Source organism: Eretmochelys imbricata, chromosome 5 (genome assembly GCF_965152235.1).
Source record: "Eretmochelys imbricata isolate rEreImb1 chromosome 5, rEreImb1.hap1, whole genome shotgun sequence".
NCBI lineage: Eukaryota > Metazoa > Chordata > Testudines > Cheloniidae > Eretmochelys > Eretmochelys imbricata.
Genome location: NC_135576.1, coordinates 81,800,090 through 81,818,820, shown reverse-complemented (window position 1 = coordinate 81,818,820; position 18,731 = coordinate 81,800,090). Strand labels below are relative to the sequence as shown.

The 18,731-nt window shown below is 38.9% G+C and overlaps 1 protein-coding gene across 1 annotated transcript in view; it reads right to left on the bottom strand.

Annotated features, from left to right (window-relative positions):
• The window catches only part of SLC27A6 (solute carrier family 27 member 6), a 51,385-nt gene that overhangs the window by 17,124 nt on the left and 15,530 nt on the right, over nt 1–18,731 (bottom strand). The window contains exon 5 of the mRNA XM_077816365.1: nt 3,472–3,666. Coding sequence (XP_077672491.1) covers nt 3,472–3,666 — 195 coding nt within the window. The remainder of the gene's footprint in view (nt 1–3,471; nt 3,667–18,731) is intronic.

The following is an 18,731-nucleotide window of genomic DNA, read 5'->3' as shown; positions in this document are numbered from 1 at the left end:
AGAAGACACCTATCACTTAATTATCTAAACCCTTGGATGCAAGTTTCTTAGAGACAAATCTCTCCAGCCATTTAAAGGAATGATGTTAACAGGATCCACAGGAAGATCCATCTACTGTCGTTTTCTAACTGGGAGATGGTTGTTGTGACACTAGGTCTTGAGGGAGGGTGAAGGAAGGGGTTTACAAAAAATAAAATTAAAAACAAGAACCCAATGAGAGTGGAAGAATCTCTCACGCAATATAAAGAAAGAACCCCTCCACCTTTTCCCCTACTGAACTGTATGGGAAAGTCTAACAGAATTTATTATAAAAAGGACAGTCTTTCTGTAGAGTTATTTAGCAATGGAATTTAATAGAAAATTTTATCCCTGCTATAGAATATCTACCCAGGATGGTTCAAAAAACTAGAGACAAATTATCTAATTTTCTATTAAATTCTGTAGGGTTTTAGAGTAAATTCTATAAAATCCTATGGGTTTCATCTCTATACAAAAGTCCTAACAGTTAATAAAGGGAAACAGAAAGACTAAACCTTCAGTACCCATCTTGCAGTTTTTACTTTTCTTTACTCAAGTCTGCTTTACAATGCATTGACTTTAACCATCAAAAAGTTAAATATTAACATTACACTGATCAGTGGTGTAATTGATACAGCTTTACTCAGTTGACCTTAGCTTCAAATGAATTTATTCAGACTTTAAAGAGGTAGTGATAGCAATAAACATGTCTGTCCAGATTCAGAAGCTTTCTCAAATGTCACTTAGCCTCACAAAAAACCACTTATTAAGCTGTTTGCTCACAACTTTCAAACTATGAGATGACTATACTCCTTTATAATTTTACAGCTTGTCACCACACAAAAACACCCAATAAATGGGAACAGATCCAACGTGAAAGTAAGATGTGTAAGAGTCACGCTGATAGTACTCCAGGAGGCCAGGGCAGCCAAACTTTAAAAGTGCTACCAACATGATCAGCAGCAGCCTGTCTCAAGAGCTACACTTAGGGTCCAAACCAATTCATAATAGTTTCATCCATTCACTTAGCCCTGGGGTGGGGGGGAAATATCGATCTAAGTTACGCAACTTACGCTACATGAATAACGTAGCTGAAGTCGACATACTTAGATCGACTTACCATGGTGTCTTCACTGTGGTGAGTCAACTGCTGCCACTCCCCTGTCAACTCCACCTGCACCTCTCATGGCGCTGGAGTACAGGAGTCAACGAGAGAGTGCTTGGGGGTCAATTTATCACACCTAGACTAAACGCGATAAATCGATCCCTGCTAGATCGATTGCTGCCCGCCGATCCAGCGGGTAGTGAAGACATACCCTCAGATTAACTCTTTTTAAAAAAATATCTGAACTATTTACATGGATAACTTTTTTTTGCCGTTTCTCTCCATATACTATAGCGACTGATTACATACAGTGTGTAGAAAACTTGTTGCACTGGGCCGTTACAATATGGCCCACGGATTTTAACAGATATTTAAAGGCTAATTAATTCTGGCATCTCACCTTTGTTGCAATATCCTTCTGTAGAAGCAGTTTTAGGTTCTTCCATAAAAGTCACCCAGGAATTCACCCTCCAGGCCTGTCTATACTAGAGATGTTTTTTATCAAAATATCCCACCATCACCAAGCCTGGTTAAGTTCCACTGGTTTTAACAATGTTAAGAGGCTTAGTACAGAATGGCTGCGTGCCACTAAGCCTGTGAGCATAGTGTAGAGTTCAAGAGATCCACCCAAATTGAACTTTTCAGGATCCTTTTAAAATGGGGTTGGGGAGCCCCGTGTGGGCTTGGATGATCAAGTTCTATGCTGACCTCAGCATACAACTGTAAAGGCACTCTCCACCTACTTCCAGAACTCCTCCTCACCTCCTATTTTGCAGGGAAGGGATGATACAGGTGATGTGAGCGACCCTCCCTCTTCCCAATCACATATTTTATTGTTTAAGCTGAGTGAAATGCCAACACATGCACCATGCAGTAAATAGTGAAAAGTAAATTTGATTTATCTTTCCAGTTTTAATCTAAAGTAACAAAATAAATGTTACAGACTTGGTGGATTTTGATTTTTGCCATGTGACGGGGTATGAACTTTTTGTAACTCTGACTTGGCCATGTGACTGGGGACAGGAAATATTTCTTAGCATTCCTGTATATCATACTTTTGTTCCAGTCAAGCTAATATATTAGTGTCCTTTTTATCTTTTAAATTTAGAAGTATGGAAAACCAACTTGAGGTAAAATGGCCACACTGAGTTAGTCATGCATTACTGTAAATTTCATTGCACTAGTCACTTTACCCATAATCAAGATATTATAGATGATATAGTAGTTTATCTTTATTATTATTATTACTCAGATTTATTATTTTAAGCTGAATATTTGTACATTAGTGTATGATAAGTGTATTCTTTGAAACCCTAGCCCTGAATATTACTGTCCTACTAACTCCATGGAGAACTGTATTCTTAATCGTGCAAGTCTCTAAACCAAGGGCCTGTTTCTATGGACTGCCCCAGTGTTACTATCTCTCATGATTTTATCAAGTCTCATGATCTTTGGTGTTTTTCGTAGTGCCCCAGGTGTTGGAATCGGATTGCATGAAAATTCCAGCTTTCATTATGAAAAAAGTTGCGTCCTCATGGTTGTGGAAAGCTTCAAAACATGAAGCAAGCGCACCTTAAAGTTTCAGAAAAATAGAAATGTATTGTTTTTAAAAATAATCTCATGACTTTTGAAAGCTTGGGGTTGGCAGTACTGCAGGCACCCCCAGGAAGCCATGCTGCCCGTAGATATTGTTCTTCCACAGTTGAGTAGTTGAAGCCACACAGCAAGATAGAGCAGAAAGGAGCTCCTGGCAAAATATCCCTGGGTCTAGATAGGGTAACATGGAGTGGAGAGTACTTGATCTCCAATTCCACACCAGGCTCTGACCCAGAAAATAAAAGTTTGAAGACTGGGAAGTAGATGGACTTGAGACATACAAGCATCTACAGACTCCTGATGAGCAGAGAGAGCATGCAGGTATACCTCCCAGTCTTCAATCTTGTACATATATTTCACTGGTTATAAATCTGTGATGCATTAAATAATTGTAATCTAGGCTCTTGCCTAGTAACAAAGATTTAGAATGCAGAACTGAACAGAACTTTCTTGAAACTTTCAGGATGATGGAGTTTCACTCATTTAGACCTTGTCTATGCTAGGAAATTTTAAGGGAAAAAAAATCCCACTGGTGCTGCCATTAGCACAGGTGAGAGCACTATATACACATGATTTTGGGAGCATTGAACAGTGTCAGTTAAACCTGCAGTAACTAGATCAAAAGACTTAGGACTTGATTTTGCATCCTCCACTCCCACTGACTTTAGCCTCACTTCTTCTGATCTAGTTACTGAATTAAGAATCACTTTTATCCCCAACCCTCCTTCTAAAATAAAATATTAAATAGTTACCTTATAAAAGAAATTAGTACGTCCCACAGATCCTATTTTCCCAGTGTGGTTCATGAAAGAAATGTTTCCTTCAGTAGCCCCATAAAACTCACACATTTTGATGTCACCAAATCGGCCTAAAAATTCTCTCCATACATCACTCCTTACTCCATTTCCAACTGCCAAGCGAACTTTGTGATCTTTTTCTCCTTCTTTCTATTAAAAGAGAAATTAAAGAAGATTTTAAAGAATAAAATATTATAATGCACGTGTTTGATTGTAGCAGATGTTACAAAAAAAAAATATGTACAAACTTTCAGACATCCAACAGAAAGCAAAAGAGAAACTAATAAGTTAAAGTAAATTACAGTGCATTTCTAATGTTGTGAACTATATCTAAGATACAGCTGTAGTTCAGCAAACACTGAACCAGTGTCATAAATATATGCATGTAAATTGATTGCAACGGTTAAAATGTTGCTTAAATGAATATTTAAAAAAGGATACTTGGATTAGAGAATATGAATAGATGCAGGTTTTAGAAAAATTAACCGAACATTCTTCTCTCTAGAACAACTTTAAATTAAAAATTGATGTTGGGGAGAGGTTAGTAAAATGAACAGGGAAAATCAGGAATTGCTTTTGTAACAGATTTACATCAGGAGAGGTTATCAGTTACCTCCTTGTCCTTTCAAATGCATTATAACTTTCATGAAATCTTGGTTGCGTCTCAGGCAATTACAAATTATGAGCATTCCTGTCCTCATTAGAGCATCTGATCCATCTCCTATAGCATCTTCAATATTCAGACTTGCAACTAGGGCTGTTGATTAATTGCAGTTAACTCACGCAATTGATTACCTGCTCTGTTCATTCCCTCCGGGGCACCTGGCATTGGCCACTGTTGGAAGACAGGATACTGGGCTAGATGGAGCTTTGGGCTGACCCAGTATGGTCATTCTTATGTTCTACAAGTGCACTCAGTCCTACTTCTTGTTCAGCTAATCACTAAGACAAACAAGTTTGTTCACATTTACAGGAGATAATGCTGTCCTCTTCTTATTTACAAAGTCACCAGAAAGTGAGAACTGGCATTGGCATGGCACTTTTGTAGCTGGCATTGCCAGGTATTTATGTGCCAGATATGCTAAACATCCATATGCCCCTGCATGCTTCGGCCACCATTCCAGAGGACGTGCCTCCATGCCGATAATGCTTGTTAAAAAAATAATGCATTAATTAAATCTGTGACTGAACTCCTAGGGGGAGAACTGTCCCCTGCTCTGTTTTACCCTCATTCTGCCATATATTTCATATTATAGCAGTCTTGGATGATGACCCAGCACATGTTGTTCATTTTAAGAACACTTTCACTGCAGATTTCACAAAACGCAAAGAAGATACCAATGTGAGTTTTCTAAAGATAGCTACAGCACTTGACCCAAAGTTGAAGAATCTGAAGTGCCTTCTAAAATCTGAGAGGGACGAGGTGTGGAGAATGCTTTCAGAAGTCTTAAAAGAGCAACACTCCGATGCAGAAACTACAGAATCCGAACCACCAAAAGAGAAAATCAATCTTCTGCTGGTGGCATCTGACTCAGATAATAAAAACAAACATGCGTCGGTCCGCACTGCTTTAGATTGTTATCAAGCAGAACCCATCATCAGCATGGACGCATGTCCTCTGGAATGGTGGTTGAAGATGAAGAGACACATGAATCTTTAGTGCATCTGGAATGTAAATATCTTGGGACTCTGACTACAACAGTGCCATAAGAACATGCCTGTTCTTACTTGCAGGTGACATTGTAAACAAGAAGCGGGCAGCATTATCTCCTGCAAATGTAAACAAACTTGTTTTTGTGATCAATTCGCTGAACAAGAAATAGGACAGAGTGGACTTGCAGGCTCTAAAATTTTAGATTGTTTTATTTTTGAATACAGAGATTTTTGTACATCATTCTACATTTGTAAGTTCAACTTTCATGATAAAGACGTTGCACTACATTACTTGTCTTAGGTGAATAGATAAATACGATTTCTTTTGGGGGTTTTTACAGTGCAAGTACTTGTAATCAAAACAAATATAAATAGAGCCCTGTATACTTTGTATTCTGTGTTATAATTGAAATCAATATATTTGAAAGTGTAGAAGACATCCAAAAGTATTTAAATAAATGGTATTCTATTATTGTTTAATCACACCATTAATCACAATTAATTTTTTAATCGCTTAATAGCCCTACTTGCAACCTTTTTTTTTTTTTAATCTCAAAATTTTGTTCAATGTTTCTTGGACTATTTTAGCCTCCTTATTCACTGCAATCTCTAGTATTGCTAGCTCTCATAATTTTATCAGGAGAATCACAATATTAGGCATTTCTCTTAAAGCACCAGATCCTGGATTCAGTTGATTACATGAGAATCTCAGCTTTCATTTAGAAAAAAATTTCTAGTGATTATGGTTGCAGGGAAAAGCTTGGAAATGTGATCCAAGTGTATTCCAAAGGTGCAAACATTAGAAGGCAAATAAAAAGAACCCAACATTTTTTATTTTTAAAAATCTCATGATTTTAAAGCTGAACTCATTTTCTGAATGTGTGGGTTTGGCAATACTGAATCCCTGCAAGTGAGCTGAGAGCATGAATTAAATATAGGGTTTTATGAGAGACAACTATCAGATACATAGTACCGTCTATCTGCTAATAAGTCTAGAGTGAAACTGCAACAAAGAAAGGCATGCAAAGAATGTATTGGAGACTTGGGGTATGTCTGCACTAGAATAAAAGATCTGTGACGTGGCTGTGACTGGCCTGGGTCAGCTGACTCAGGCTTGTGGGATTTGGGCTGCAGAGATACACCCTGCTGTGCAAACATTCAGACTTGGGCTGGAGCTTGGGCTCTGGGACCCTTCCCCCTTTATTTGTTTATCATTAAATAAACTTTTACTTGATTTCACTATAAACATATCTAAGTGCTATATGTTACATGGAGCAGTGATCCAGTGGATCTAGTAAACTGGGGTGTACTGGTTTTTTGGAAACAGCAAATCCCTCATCCACACTGCTGGGTGCCAGTAGAAGAGTCATTGTGAGCACAGGAGAGATCAAGCTCCTGGCCCTCAGTTTCAGTGCAAGCCCGACCATGGCTTGGAGCATCCAGTTCGGGGAAAGCCCAGCTTTACCTCATGGCCCTGAGCTGGAGCATGCTCAGTTGCTTTGTAGGGATGATGCCTGCAGAGTCTGATCAGCACTAGGAGCTGTGAGAAGCTCAAGCATGTTCGGTGAGAACAGAGTCTTCTTAGATTTTAACTCCTCTAAGCATGTGCAAACTGCAGTTTTTTCCAAAGACCTGTAAACTCATCAAATTCGGGCACATTTTCATGGGCACTGCAAAAGATCACACTCCAACTAAATTTCAACTCACTGCTTCAAAGCATGGGAGCCCTACCACTGTTCAAAGAAAAAGGTCACCCGAATTTTTTTTTTATTATGGGTCAAACAATGTATTCCCTCCCCAGCTTTGATCTTGGAAATGGCTGAAGTGTTTTGGCTGAAATTAAAGTCAGGCTGAGGCAGATATATAGCATGTAAAATTTCAGCCCAGACTGTTGAAGCTTGGCAATGTTATAAGCAATTAAAAATAAGATTTCAATCATGGGGAAGCATAAGACTGCCTTAATCTTACCTCACCTTTAATACTATTTATAGACGAATAAATCAAAATCTAATGCATTGCTGTATTCTTGATAAGTGATGAACTGAGGTCAGACAACCCTACTAACAGTGGCTGCTTTAGAAAACAGGGAGGCAATTTCAAGCTCTTGCCATGCATGTTATTTGGAGCTCCATTGTTAGATCTCAGAACACTATGGTAGAGAAAATGAGTATTTCAGTACACATTTCAAGTGAACTCTGAATTTCTTTTTTGAACTGTGGAAGTTATATTACACTGTGTGTGTGTCAAAAGTGCACATTTTTCTTCTTCTCCCCCCATTCGCTTTAAGAATGGATAACTCATTATGAGGGAAGAGCAAAGTCTTTATTAGTTTTGGGAACCCCACCTCAGTGAACCAGAAATAAATCCACATTTTGTACATGTTGGCATCTCTTACCATGCAAGTATCTAAAGCATCCATCATCCTGTTACAATCCCTGTTCCATGCAGCTGGCTTTTACCACATCCATGTTTTTACCTTTGCCTACTGCTCAGTGACCTCAATTTGCAGTAAGAATTATGTAACCACCGATTCTATAAAGTCACACACAACTTTGCTCTTTTCCTACCCCTGCAGCTCTGTGATCTTGTTTCAACATGTGATTCATTATTCAGCATGATGGACCTGATGGAAGGTGTTACCAGTAACAGTAGTGTCTAAATACAGCAGTGATGCAATAAGTGCCTGACTTAGTAAAATTTGGATGTCATATCACGTATCATAATGTAGATCTTCATACATCTGAGAGCTACAATGAGGTTTTACATGTATTTTAAATTTACCAAATATTGAAGAGCTTCTGACTACCACTATACTTTGAAAAAATGTGTTTAAATGCCATCTTGAATTTCAGTAGAAAAGCTTTGTGATTCATTTTGCTTCTAGAAAACTATTCACCCTCTGAGTGCTATAAAATTGAAATAGATAAGTCCATTTGATTTAAAAGTAGCAACTATTTTAGAATTGGTTATTTTTCTTTCCATTTCATTGCTACACTGACATTAATGTGTCAGTTGCTGAACTACAGTTACCCCTTGCTGAGGTCATTGATTTCTCAGTCATTCAAAAGTAAAGAATTCTGGTAACACCCCACTGAAAACAAAACAAAGGACTCCTTTCACTGAGATAATTTGTTCAACAATGAACAGAAGAGAGAGCGTAAAAAAGTATACATAGATTGAATGGCTTATTCATAAACCAAGGGAAATTGAAGCTCTTTAGAGATCAAGTTAAGATATAGGTAACTGTTTCCATTTCTACTTTTCAGGAACAAAGACAAAGTTGTTGATGGTATGCTGAAGAACAATTTCACAAGGAACCAGGCTCTGTTATTTCCACCAGTGCACATCCAGAATCAATAGTGGAATCAGTGATCTCAATCCTCAGCCTCATTATGGCAGCTTTGCACTGCTCCATTATGGCCCTAAATTCAGTGCACCTAGGCCCCACAGGATCTTTCCTTCACAGGCACGTTCTCGGGAGGAGAAGAAACACAGATACTGCTGGGGATCTGGCCCAATGTCTCTTTGGGCATGTCTACACTTACTGGTAGATTGACACTACTGCAATTGATGCAGCAAGTGTTGATTTAGTGGGTCTGACACGCTAAATTGCTGGGAGAGCACTCTCCCATCCATTTGTGTACTCCACCTCCTTGAGAAGCATAAGGGAAATTGACAAGAGAGACTCTCCCATTGACAGTGCAGCATAGCCACCACAGTAAGTGGCTCTAACTACGTCAACTTCAGTTACGTTATTCACGTAACTGAAGTTGCGTAAGTTAAATCAATTTACCATGGTAGTATAGACCAGCCCTTTTTGGCTGCAACTTTAAGGCCATCAACAGTAAAAGACAGGGCTGCTAGATTTCAGGAAATGTTTTTCTGAAGTATCTAGCACTTCCTGCAAAGGGACAAAGGAGTCACATGGAGGTACCAAAGCCCAATGCTGGAGAGTGACCTTTCCTAAAAGTGGGGGCTGTCCTAAAAGAATCCATTCAACCATTCCTGCAGTCGAGCTTCACACACTTCAATGATTGAATTAGATTTAATTGTTGAAGTGCATGATGGTGACATTAACCCATTAAGGGAGGGCCCTCTTAAAAAAGTTTCCTGGAGACATTCTGTGGACAAGGAGTGCAGATGGAGCAATTGGAGAACTCCTGCATGCTAATGAAGTTGACTTCATGTCAGCTCTGAATTGGCCAGTGTAGCAGGAAGTGCTGGATTGGGGTAGGCATAGGCCATTGGATCCCCACTAACAGATCCAATGGGTGAGAGCTTCTGATCAGAGGGTGAAGGGCCAAAAGGCTATTCCTGTTCACAGAAGGAAATAGCTGGTCACAGAAGGTTTATGCTACAATCCCACAATATGCTCCAGCGCAGGGGTGTTTTTGTTTTCACCCTCTCTTTCCCCAACCCATGCAGGACCAGCCCTAGACCAAATGGTGCCACCTCCATTTGTTAAATTTCTGAATAACTTACAGCATCCTGAGCCTGGTGCCCCCCAAACCCATTACCCCAGGCAGTGACCCGGGTTGCCTGACCCTAAAACTAGCCCTGAACCTATGTACAGAATTCCAGAATTTTTGGGAGTTTCCAGAATTCCACCACATACAAACATACACAAACCCTTGGGACTAATCTTCAACTGGTGTAAACCAGCATAGTTCCAAAAATCTAGACTGAAGTCAGTCTGGATCCTCAAATGCTATAAATCAGTGTATCTGGCCTCTTCAATTTCATCCCAATGTTTCCAATTGAAATATCAGGAAGTCTTCTGTTCGTACAACTAAAGAAGTGTTAATGCAAGTTGTTTACTTTTGCTTTCATGCCATGTCAAAAACATTGTAAATTACCAATTGATTAATGTTAACTCCTGACCCTATTAGTGATGCTAATAATAATCATCCCTTGTACTTGCTAAAAAAAAAATAATTATGTCTGTGAATCTTAAAATGAAGGACAGATCACATGAGATTTACATTTTTGTATTTACAAGGTAGCTTTATAGAAATCATGCATATCCACACTATATCCATTAATGTTTTAAATTGTGTGCTACACCATCAGATGTTACTGTCTGCTGAGTATATTCTTAATGTATAAAGCTATTGCCTTAAAAGATTTTATTCTCTAACTGTGCTCTTAAATCTAATGATATTTTTCAATAGTAACTTAAAACTCAGTCCCGAGCCTGGCTTCAATAGGACTCTTCTGCTGAGAAAGGCTTGTAGAAATGGGCCCATGGTTTGGAAAATTATCTCCCAGCATTCTGTAAAATTATTCTTAGTATCTGTATTCCTTCTAAAGATTTTGTATCATATTAAGAGTAAAATGATTATAGATCAAAGATACAGAACTACAATTAGACCATATTTTTCCTGTTAGTACACAAGTACCTGGTTCTTATGATATTCTGTTCAAATTAAATTGTTAGAAAGGGAGTATACTCTAGAGGTAAAAGTACAGAACTAGAAGTTGAGCGTTCTGGGTTCTGTTCCTGGTCCAGCCATTGACTTCTGACCATAGGGCAAGGTATTCTGTACCAGTCTATACCTCTATTTATTCACCTATAAAATGTGGTAATATTACTCCATCTCATAGGGTATTGTGAGAGGCTGAATAGATTAACATTCCTAAAGCTATTAATTACAGGTATTATGGGCAGCACCTAGATGCCACAGTCTCGATCTAATAAAGACACATAAATAGATGTAATCCCTGTGGCAGAAAGCCTAAAATATAATTCAAGGCAAAAATGCAACAAATGAGTGAAACAAACACACACAAAAACAACAGGAGAGAAGGAGGAAAAGTGCAATGGTGATAGGACTGTATTGTCACATAGTTCAGATTCATATGGAACTGCTTTAAAGTTCTGAATAAACTAGGTAACAATAGAAACATTTTTAAAGGCTTAAAGATCCTCAGAGGGTTCTGTAAACAGTAAAGTAAAGTATTCATGATTCTGATATTCAGATATAATCAAAGATTAGCTTTGGTTAATTACAACTGTGATTAATGGTTCCCTGAGGGTTATAAAGATGGTATTTGTGAACTGATCAAACATTAGAATATTTTAAATCCAAAATGGTCCATTCAATTTATTTGCTATTTATTTCCCTGAACAGTGATTTGAGAGAAACATGGATTTGAACTTGTAACTTTATTTTTAAATATAAATATTAAGTTACAAGTTCTGTTTTAAATGCAGCCTAAAAACAGAGAGAGGTGAATGGAAATAAGGTGTAAATTTTTAACACCGAGAGTAATTAACCATTAGAATAATTTAGCAAGGGTTGTGATGGATTCTCCATCACTGACAATTTTTAAATCAAAAAGGGATTTTTTTTTTTTCCTTAAAAGATATGCTCTAGGAATTACTTGGGGAAAGTTCTATGGCCTGTGTTATACAGGAGGGCAGAACAGATTATCATAATGGTCCGTTCTGGCCTTAATATATTAATTTTTTTAAAGTAATAATACACAAGAAAGCATGTATGAATACCAAATAGCTGGATGTCTCTTGAGAGCCTATGGCCAAGTTCCTTTAATCATATGACATTTACTGGTATTTAGTGCAACTGAAATTCTGGAAACAGGTTTCTCCTTTATGAATGTTTGCTACATTTTTGTAGTAATTAGCTAACAAGTCCAGATCTGCTTTATTATTGCTAGATACCCAGACAGCTGGAATCTTCCTCAGCCATTTTTTCTTTCATAATGTCCTTTTTATTCTAAGTAAGCTGATAGGTCACTGATAAATGAGACTGTCATCTATAATCAACAGGATATTAAATGAGTGTGGAAGGAACTACATGACTGTAGTAATATAAAATCTTACTTAACATCTGCATTAAAAACCCCAAGAGACTGGATTCTCTATTCTACCTTTCCTACTTTGGGTTCAGGAAATGATGAGCAGGAGGGAAGCGAAGATGACTTTAAGCTGTCTTGTAAATTCTGGTCCTGGTGCAACTAAGCAGTCTCAGGGCTGTAACAATCCTCTATGGGCCATTACATCTGCAAAGAATAATAGATGGAGTACCAACCACTCCCATTCCCAGCTCTTCTGCTGGGTGCCAGGTGGGGAGAGAACAGAGCCAGGGAACCACAAGGAGATAATCTGCAAGGGTTGTCCCACTTCACCATAAGGTGCAATTAGGAAAAGGGTTGTGTACTGAGAGAGAAACATACAGAGGGATAAAAAGGAAAGGCATCTTGACTGTTGAAAACAGTCTGTAAAACTCCCCTGAGATAGGTCTCCTGCCTTTACCCAAGATCTGAGGGAGTGTACACAGAGACCAGAAAAGTGACAGAGGTGCAACAAGCCCTGTAACTGTGATATTCACCAATTCTCAAGGCCCTGCTATGTTGTAATCACTCACATTTTATATATAAACACCCAACAACCCTCAAAACTTTAAACTGCAAGATACTTGCCAAACCTCTACTAAACTTGCAGATGAAAGCATAGGTGCTGGAACTAGGGGTGTGGTCGCACTCCTTACCGTAAAGGTAACAACAACCCAAATACATGGTTTCCACCTTCAGCACCCCCACTATAAAAAACTGTTGCAGCACTACTGGACAAAAGTGATGCATTCATTCCTGTTCTTGTGTTATTACCTTGTCTAACATAGGACCATGACATACCTTCATAGCAAGTGGAGTTGCACAGAATGAGGAAATGCTGTCCACCCATTCTTTCCCTCTTCTTCCGAGTCTGTGAAGCTCCCTTCTTTTACAGGGATCGCTCTCCATACTGTGGCAAGGAGTGTTAGCTCAAAGATGTCTGTCCACTGTATGTTCTTCTCCATTTTAACATTTGAATTTCCAGCAGGGAAATGAATGCTGATCCTATCAGCATTAAAACTTACTTGCCTTTCCCTTCTGTCCTAGACAGTTCTCCCCATGTCTAAAGCTTAAAGAGTATGCAAAGCCTATATAATGAACTTTCAGGTTTTTCTCAGCCTTGATGTTGTTTAAATGATATTCTGACTTGTGGAACTCTTGTACTGATGGGGCATCTGTTGCTAGGTAAAAGAGGTCATTCCATTATCCACTGGCACTTTCTCCTGGGTTAAATCCCTACAAGAAATCTAAATTTAAAAAAAATGTTGGGGTTTGAAGTATTCAGTACTTAAAAATGAGACCTATAGATACTGGCTAAGTTTTCATCTAGATCTCTACTTCACAACAGTCTAATTAGAAGAAAGGTATGGCTAATGACCCTGGATGCTGACAGTATGTCTACATGGCTCCGCAAAAAATCCTAGCAGCAGTGAGTCTCAGAACCTGTATCTACAGAGAGAGGCTTGCACTACGGTGCTGGTCTGTAAAAGTAATTTCAGACCCTACAGGAGAATTGGGAGGCAGTAGCTGACCCGATACCATACTCCATTATGAGATTTGTCAAAGCACTTAACCCTTTCAACAAAGAGGCTTTCAATGGAGCCTGACAGCAAGAACACTTATTAGTTTTATGACTAACCTTTTTCATTAAAGTATCTATATTAGTACATTAATACAGATGCCACTCTCTAGCTCTCTGCTGCATTTACTAAAGTACACTCCTATTGAGGAGATAAAGAGGCTGAGAGAGGAGCTTGGAACAACAAAGCTGCATAGACAACAATTGATTAGGAGCTCTAGCAAAAGTTGCACATTTCAGGCTCCCTTGAGTGGAGAAGGGAGATCTGGTGACTGAGGCATTCTTGTAACAGGTGGCCTTTCACACGTCTGCAGGTTGCTAAAGCACTGCATGCAGAATAGGGCACAGGAAAGCTCTCATTGCAAAAGTTGTTGCAGATGTGTGAGAAGAAGGCAGCAAGTCAAGAGGCTGGAGCTGAGAAAAGGTTTGTTCACAAGAGTCAATGCTAGAGAAAAGACACCAAGAAAAAACAAATAGAATATTAGGGTTGGAAGAGACCTCAGAAGGTCATCTAGTCCAACCCCCTGCTCAAAGCAGGACCAACACCAACTAAGTCATCCCAGCCAAGGCTTTGTCAAGACTAGGCCTTAAAAACCTTTAAGGATGGAAATTCCACCACCTCCCTAGGTAACCTATTCCAGTGCTTCACCACCCTCCCAGTGAAATAGTGTTTCCTAATATCCAACCTAGACCTCCCCCACTGTAACTTGAGACCATGGCTTCTTGTTATGTCATCTGCCACTACTGAAGTCTTCAAATATTTAGTGCAGAACAGCATGACAACAGCTTCACGGGATGGAGATCAATGATGAGTCCTGCCTGTACACATCTCAGTCACAGGGGTTCCTACTACTACTCAAACCAAATTGCTTTCAGCAGCCTCAGATGCCAGGACAGACAGTGAGTCCCCCAGATTGGATTCTTGGGCTTCCAAGTTATACCTATGAGCAAGTGAAGAGGAAAAGCGCCTCATTTACTATAGGTCCCATTGGTACCTATAGACCATCTCCTGTAACTGCAAATTTCAAAGATTTTCACCCAGCTATGGTTATTTTTAATTTAGTATTGGTTTTAAAGAATATTGTACTTCCAGATGTGATAGATGTTAATTAGGAGGTCTTTCATGTACAGCAATGACAACCTTGTCCCTTTAACCCACATACCAGCACAGAATTTTTTTCCTTGTGCAAGCCAGATTTCTATTGGTGCTAAGATTTTTTTTTTTTTTTAAAAGTACTTGTTAGTGAAACTAGAGATTACACAGTAAACAATTTCACTCACTTGGAAAATATTAATGAATGTATCTCTACATGGAGTAACAGGTTTTTACTCATACTATTTATTTGTATGAACATGTTTCTCCTCCAGTTCTAACATGGCAAACTATTACAGATTTTCTTCCAACTACAATCTAATAAACTTTAGAACAGATTCAGTTTAGAAGGTTAACTCTTTGAAGATAAGTGTTAGGATTTTCTTTATCTGACCTGCAAATTAAGTAAATGGTACATTGGTAGGAAGAGTTTAGGATGTGTCTGTGCCAAGGAATTAGACATGTATGCCCATGTTAGTAGGAGCTATTTAATGGAAGTGCGAGTTCATGTTGGTACAGAGAGGGGAAACAGCCCTAGAAGGTGTAATCTCTCCTCAGTGTAGTAGTTATTGTTGTGTCAAATTCCATATGAAGAAAGAAACTTTGTAACTAAAATTAAAATTTAAAAAAACTAAGGCTCCATAGAGCTTGTAATTCCTTAAATTATCCATCATAAGAAAAGACTTGGCTGTGCCTGTGTTTTAGGCTATGAAAATAAACCTACCATTACACAGGAGGTGTAAAGGAGAATGAAATAAAATCAAGCAGCACTCTTCAGCAAAGTCAAGCAACTGAGGGATGGAAAGAGGGGAAACTTAACTGTCTGAGAGGATAGTTGCTGAACTTGTAAACCAAGTAAGGAGGGGGGTGAGGGAGAAACAGAAAAGCATGCTGTAAAGAGGAACCAGCTTATACATGGTCACCTTCTTGGTATGTTTGACTTCCAGTATAGTCCTGGGCCCAATTCTTCAGTGTACTGCATCCTGTGCAATAATTTGCATTTGTGTGAAGTGGATATAAGAAACTACCATTTCCATCTGATCCCATTCTGGCAGCTGGGGAGCACTGGCCAGAGGACTCACAGACCATGCCTCTTTTTCCCCCAGGAACATCCTCTGTGCTGGCATACAGGAGGGAGGAGCGGGGTAGGAGCTAGAACAGTGGTTCTAGCATAAGAACATAATGGCCATACTGGGTCAGACCAAAGGTCCATCTAGCCCAGTATGCTGTCTTCCAACAGTGGCCAATGCCAGGTGCCCCAGGGGGAATGAACAGGGCAGATAATCATCAAGTGATCCAACAGAGGCTAGGGACTCCATCCCTGCCCATCCTGGCTAATAGCCACTGATGGACCGATCCTCCATGAACTTTAGTTTTTTTTAAACTCTGTTATAGTCTTGGCCTTCACAACATCCTCTAGCAAGGAGTTCCACAGGTTGACTGTGCATTGTGTGAAAAAAATATGTTCTTTTGTTTGTTTTAAATCTACTGCCTATTAATTTCATTTGGTGACCTGTAGTTCTTGTGTTATGAGAAGGAGTAAACAAAACTTCCTTATTTACTTTCTCCACAGTCATTATTTTATAGACCTCTATCATATCCCACATAGTTGTCTCTTTTCCAAGCTGAAAAATCCCACTCTTATTAATCTCCCCTCATATGGCAGCCATTCCATACCCCTAATAATTTTTGTTGCCCTTTTCTGAACCTTTTCCAATTCCAGTATAATCTACACCATTCAAAGATTCACATGTGTAAGGAGGAATCTTTAAGAGGTTGGCTCCACTAGCTTTAGGGCTGCTTTGTACCACTGAAGTGCAGTCAGAGCATGAACCAAAATCTGGCTCTCGTAACATGTGCACACTTCATTTTAAAACCTGGGGCCGCAAGTGTCAGAGCCCCGGTCTATAGGTGCTAAAAACAGCAGTGTAGACATTATGGCTCAGGCTGGAGCTTGAGCTCTGAAGAACAGTCCCCTCCCTGGGCTTTAGAGCCCAAGCCTGAATGTCTGCACAGTTGTTTTTAGCACCATAGCATAAACCTGAGTCCATAGACCCAGACTCTCAGACTTGCTACCATGGGTTTTCAAACACAGTGTAGACATTTCTTCAGATTTTGACAGCCGTGACTTAAATGTCTTCATTAGAAGTGAAACAGAGTCAATTTATAGGCCAACACTCCTGCACTATTCAGTTACATTAGACCCCCAAAGGTTACTATTTTGAGTTACTATAGCCTTTGCTACGGATTGTAGCAAAGCTACATGAAAACTAAAATGTCTGATCCAATGTCCATTGAAGTTAATGAGAATCTTTCCAGTAACTTCAGTGGTCACTGGATTGGGCTCTAAAAGTAAATTGTTAATAGTGCTGAAAAATAATCTTAACTCACATTCATCTCCTGTTAACAGAACCCACTGTTGAAGTCAGTGCTGATTATTTTGAAAGAGCACTGACAGAGGATTGGATTAGAAAGGAGTTTTCATGTTAATTTGGAGGTATTACTATTAATAAATATCTCACCATATTTTCTTAAAATCTAAGTTGCTAAACAAAATCCACAAAATGACAGGGAAATTTACTAATTGTATATATTTTTGGAGTCCCGAGAACAATTTAAAATAATTATTGCATGCAAGGAGGAGATTTTCAAAGGCACAGAAGGCAGTCATGCATTCAGCTCCCGCTACATTTTCCTGGGCGTTGGCTGCCAAACTCCCCTGGGTTGTTTTGAAAGTCCTGTTAAATAAAGCAAAACCACTAATTGCAAGTGTCTTTGTTCCATTAAGTAAAGAGAGTATTTATCTATTTAGATAACTGAATACTGAAACACTTAATAAATAAAAACTGTTCATGGTAACAAGCCACCACTATGGTCAACAATGGTCATTTTAAAAACAAAACAAAAAACTCAACTTAAAATTGTGTATGTTTTGGTCCTTAGGAGTTATTAACAACTGTCACAATAGGATTATCTGCAGCTCACAACAAGCATAAAGGTGGCAGTCGCCAATATCAGCAGAAACAATTTTAGGCTCCATCTACAAAGACCAAGAACTAGGATGGTTATATTTATTTTAAACTCAGTTTGACACACAGTTTCCCTGCATAGTTAAGGACAGAAACCAAGTAATGTTATAAATTGATTTTAGAAACTATTTTATAGCCTAGATTCACTCTGTTTTTCCCTGTCCAGTCAAACTATGATTAAATTTAATTAATCTGAACCAGTTATAAATGGTGTTTATAATTAGTTCTGCAAACTTTGTTCTTAGTCCACTGCAGATGGGGCCTTAGACAGTGATATTGTATCAAAATAAGCATCCTAAAGTTAGGACTAAAGTAGACTGTGATTCAGGCAGAAGTGATAGTTTGACTCTAGTTAGATAGCTGCTCTAGTCAAAGAAAGTTTGTATGTCTAAAGAAAAAAATCCAAATCCACAGACATGGAGTCATGATAAAGTCTTAGCTGTGAGACACTTTCACTTATTTGCTCTCAAGATAAAATGTGACAGATCCACATGCCACAGGTATGCTATTTCTGTACCACAATCTAAGCACCTGGTCTCCACACTACAAGGATATGTCTACAGTGCATCTGAGTGAGCCTCCCAACCCAAGTCCACAGACTTGAGTTGGCAGGGTTCACGCCTGCAGGCTAAAAATAGCAGCTGTGTAGGTGTTCCAGTTTGGATTGAAGCTCAGGGTCTCAAGCCTGGGAGGTGTGGCTTGTGAGCCCAAGCCACATCATCAAAACACCATCTTTACACAGCTATTTTTAGCCCCAATAAAACACATCTGTGGGTTGCTCCCAAACACAGTCTAGACCTACCCTGAAGGACTTAAGAATTAATTTATACAAATTATTCTGAATACAGAAGAGCCTTAAGTGTCTGATTCTCCATTGCCAGGCACCTTATATATTCATTTACACCTGTGGAAAAAGGATATAAAATACTGCGGTTGTGCTTGGATAGCACTTTACAGGTACAAGTAAGGAAGAATCCATCCCCAACTTTATTATCCATACATCAAA